The sequence below is a fragment of the Ascaphus truei genome, chromosome 17, assembly GCF_040206685.1.
Source record: "Ascaphus truei isolate aAscTru1 chromosome 17, aAscTru1.hap1, whole genome shotgun sequence".
Taxonomy (NCBI): domain Eukaryota; kingdom Metazoa; phylum Chordata; class Amphibia; order Anura; family Ascaphidae; genus Ascaphus; species Ascaphus truei.
This window is the reverse complement of record NC_134499.1, coordinates 7,620,310-7,624,013: the sequence shown is the minus strand read 5'-3', so window position 1 is coordinate 7,624,013 and position 3,704 is coordinate 7,620,310. Positions and strand designations below refer to the sequence as shown.

Sequence of the window (3,704 nt, the reverse complement as noted above, 5' to 3'; positions counted from 1 at the left end):
TGTAGAGGTATCAGTACCGTGTTAGCCGAGCTTCAATAATCAAAAAATAAATAGATGATACCATTCTGTGGCTAACGAAATGCTTTTATTTGTGCGCACAAATAAAAGCATTTCATTAGCCACAGAACGGTATCATCTATTTATTTTTTGATTATCTATATATATATCTTATTTGTATCACCCCATTCATTTTAGGGTTATATGTTGATACTTATTCTTTTGCTGCATAGTTTAGTTTCCAGTGACATTTCTTATCTTGTTATATATACTGTTCAGTGTCTGTGCTAATTATTGCTGCTAGCCTGCCATTCGTGTGTATATGTTTTTTAAATTGTTAGTGTGTCCTACTGCTCATTAGTAAAATCTTTGCCATTTTTTTCTACTTTGACTCTGGGCCCAGATCCTTGTTTCCTATATGTTTTTTCTTTATTTCTGAGGTATTGTGTGAGTGCTATATCTAGGGATTCTGCTAGTCCTGTTTCTGTGTGTTCTATATTATTCTAATCCCTCAGCACCACCCGTTTCCCTGTCTTGGTGACAGCCCCTCCAGGCATAGGGGGCTTCAGCAAGGCTGAAGGGGGTCCCCGCTATGACAGTCCTTACTCTCAGTTACCTCCCTCCTCACAGACTGCAGCGGAGCCCGAAGTATAAATGAGCGTGATCTTTGTTACAGCAGCCACTGCCGGTGTCGTTACAGCGTATGCTCCAGTGGATAAGGTAATCCCTGGCTTCTGGATGGTCCTGGCCTGCTGGTAATGGTGAGGCCTCGCTGGATTAGATTATGAGCTCAGCCCATGAGGGGCTGAGCACGTCCCACTCCCAGCCGGGAGGAGAGCTCAGAGCTCCTACCCATGAAGGGATAGTGTGGAACCCCAATCACTAACTGAAGGACCCAGCCCTAAGGGCCGAACTTCATACTATAATTTAGGCACTTCCTTCCTGCAGCTCAAAGAGGGAGGGCCCAATATATGCACCACCCCTCCGGTCACTCAGGAAGTCAGCATGAGGAAGGGGAAAACCCCATAGGACAGCCTGTCACTGTCTGTGTCTTACTAGAACGTACATGACAACACAGGTACATGCCTATAAACAGGCTCCTGTGCATCTAGAAATTAGCTAATGTCCTGGAACCAGTGGTATATTTCTCCCCGGCCTGTGACTCCCATCACGTCCCTGTGCATTGTTGTTACTAATGTAACTACCTTCCCTCCCTGTCTGCCTACGTCCCAGCACCCCTGGCTGTATGGTCTCTCCTGGCCATACTTCCTGCTTGATCGGGCAAGCTTCCTTCCTTTTTCAACCAGCAGCCTCCAGGAGCGGTCAGTTATCCCATCTCCTGGTAAAGTTATTATAATTAACCTTTCCCTGAACCATTGCTACCTATTACAGCCCCCCCCCTCCTTTTTTGTTGTTGCTGTTGTACTTAAATAAAGTTACAGAAGAAAAAGGGACTTTGTGCATAAAAAGTGAGTGAGTTCTCTGCCTGACACTTCCCACTCGCCACGGTGAGCTTGAGTCAGAACGCCTAATAACCTGCTATTTTATTCTTTTCCTTGTACCCCATCAGTGCACACGCATGTAAACAACCCTCTGTAAGGAAGAGTATTATTACTTATTATAAAATGATCTTACCTCCATGGCCCCAGGAACCTCCGGGGCGGGGTCGATCCCGGGGAGAGAGAGGAGGAGAATCGCGTGGACAAGAAGCGTCATCCCAAATCCTGAAGGGGTCACATCCTGCGTTTAAACAACATCTGCTTTATATAACGACGCGACGGTCTCCGAAATAACCCGCCCCCCAGACCCTCTCCCAAATATGCCATCACCCTCGCTGTCCACTGAGCCAGCATGGGTTAATTTCAGAAGGACAGACAGATTGCAAGCTCTTCGCACAACGGCGCTCCTTACCTACTGCATCAATGTATGGTAACGTTTCATATTTGAATGTCGTCCTGTCGCCTTATAAATTAAGGATAATACTGACCCCACCCCCCATCCGAAACATTATTTAAAAATAATTGTGTCACATTTTAACCTCTTCTCTGCCTGTGTGCTCTGCATCACACGCACGCACAGACTGGCCAGAGGTAAAACCGGTATACACATACACGTCCGGAGAGGTAATACCGGACACATACACGTCCGGAGAGGTAATACCGGTATACACATACACACCCAGAGAGGTAATACCGGTATACACATACACGCCCAGAGAGGTAATACCGGTATACACAGACACGCCCAGAGAGGTAATACCTGTATACACATACACGCCCAGAGAGGTAATACCGGTATACACATACACGCCCAGAGAGGTAATACCGGTATACACATACACGCCCAGAGAGGTAATACCGGTATACACATACACGCCCAGAGAGGAAATACCTGTATACACACACACGTCCAGAGAGGTAATACCGGTATACACACACACGCCCAGAGAGGTAATACCGGTATACACATACACGCCCAGAGAGGTAATACCGGTATACACATACACGCCCAGAGAGGAAATACCTGTATACACAGACACGCCCAGAGAGGTAATACCGGTATACACATACACACCCAGAGTGGTAATACCAGTATACACATGCCCAGAGAGGTAATACCGGTATACACATACACACTCAGAGTGGTAATACCAGTATACACATGCCCAGAGAGGTAATACCGGTATACACATACACGCCCAGAGAGGTAATACCGGTATACACATACACACCTAGAGAGGTAATACCGGCATACACATACAAGCCCAGAGAGGTAATACCGGTATACACATACACGCCCAGAGAGGTAATACCAGTATACACATGCCCAGAGAGGTAATACCGGTATACACATACACGCCCAGAGAGGTAATACCGGTATACACATACACGCCCAGAGAGGTAATACCGGTATACACATACACGCCCAGAGAGGTAATACCGGTATACACATACACGCCCAGAGAGGTAATACCGGTATACACATACACGCCCAGAGTGGTAATACCGGTATACACAAACACGCCCAGAGAGGTAATACCGGTATACACATACACGCCCAGAGAGGTAATACCGGTATACACATACACGCCCAGAGAAGTAATACCGGTATACACATACACGCCCAGAGAGGTAATACCGGTATATACACATACACGCCCAGAGAGGTAATACCGGTATACACATACACGCCCAGAGAGGTAATACCAGTATACATCTGCCCAGAGAGGTAATACCCGTATACACACACACGGCCAGAGAGGTAATACCGGTATACACACACACGCCCAGAGAGGTAATACCAGTATACACATGCCCAGAGAGGTAATACCGGTATACACATACACGCCCAGAGAGGTAATACCGGTATACACATACACGCCCAGAGAGGTAATACCGGTATTACATACACGCCCAGAGAGGTAATACCGGTATACACATACACGCCCAGAGAGGTAATACCGGTATACATATACACGCCCAGAGAGGTAATACCGGTATACACATACACGCCCAGAGAGGTAATACCGGTATACACATACACGCACAGAGAGGTAATACCGGTATACACATACACGCCCAGAGAGGTAATACCGGTATACACATACACACCCAGAGAGGTAATACCGGTATACACATACACGCCCAGAGAGGTAATACCGGTATACACATACACGCCCTGAGAGGTAATACCGGTATACACATACA

General features: G+C 46.8%; 1 protein-coding gene across 1 annotated transcript in view; it reads right to left on the bottom strand.

The window, feature by feature from the left end:
- The window catches only part of LOC142468442 (inter-alpha-trypsin inhibitor heavy chain H3-like), a 14,975-nt gene extending 13,337 nt beyond the window's left edge, over positions 1-1,638 (bottom strand). Inside the window, exon 1 of the mRNA XM_075575051.1 lies at positions 1,633-1,638. Within this exon, the coding sequence (XP_075431166.1) occupies positions 1,633-1,638 (6 nt within the window). The remainder of the gene's footprint in view (positions 1-1,632) is intronic.
- Between the last annotated feature and the right edge of the window lie 2,066 nt (positions 1,639-3,704).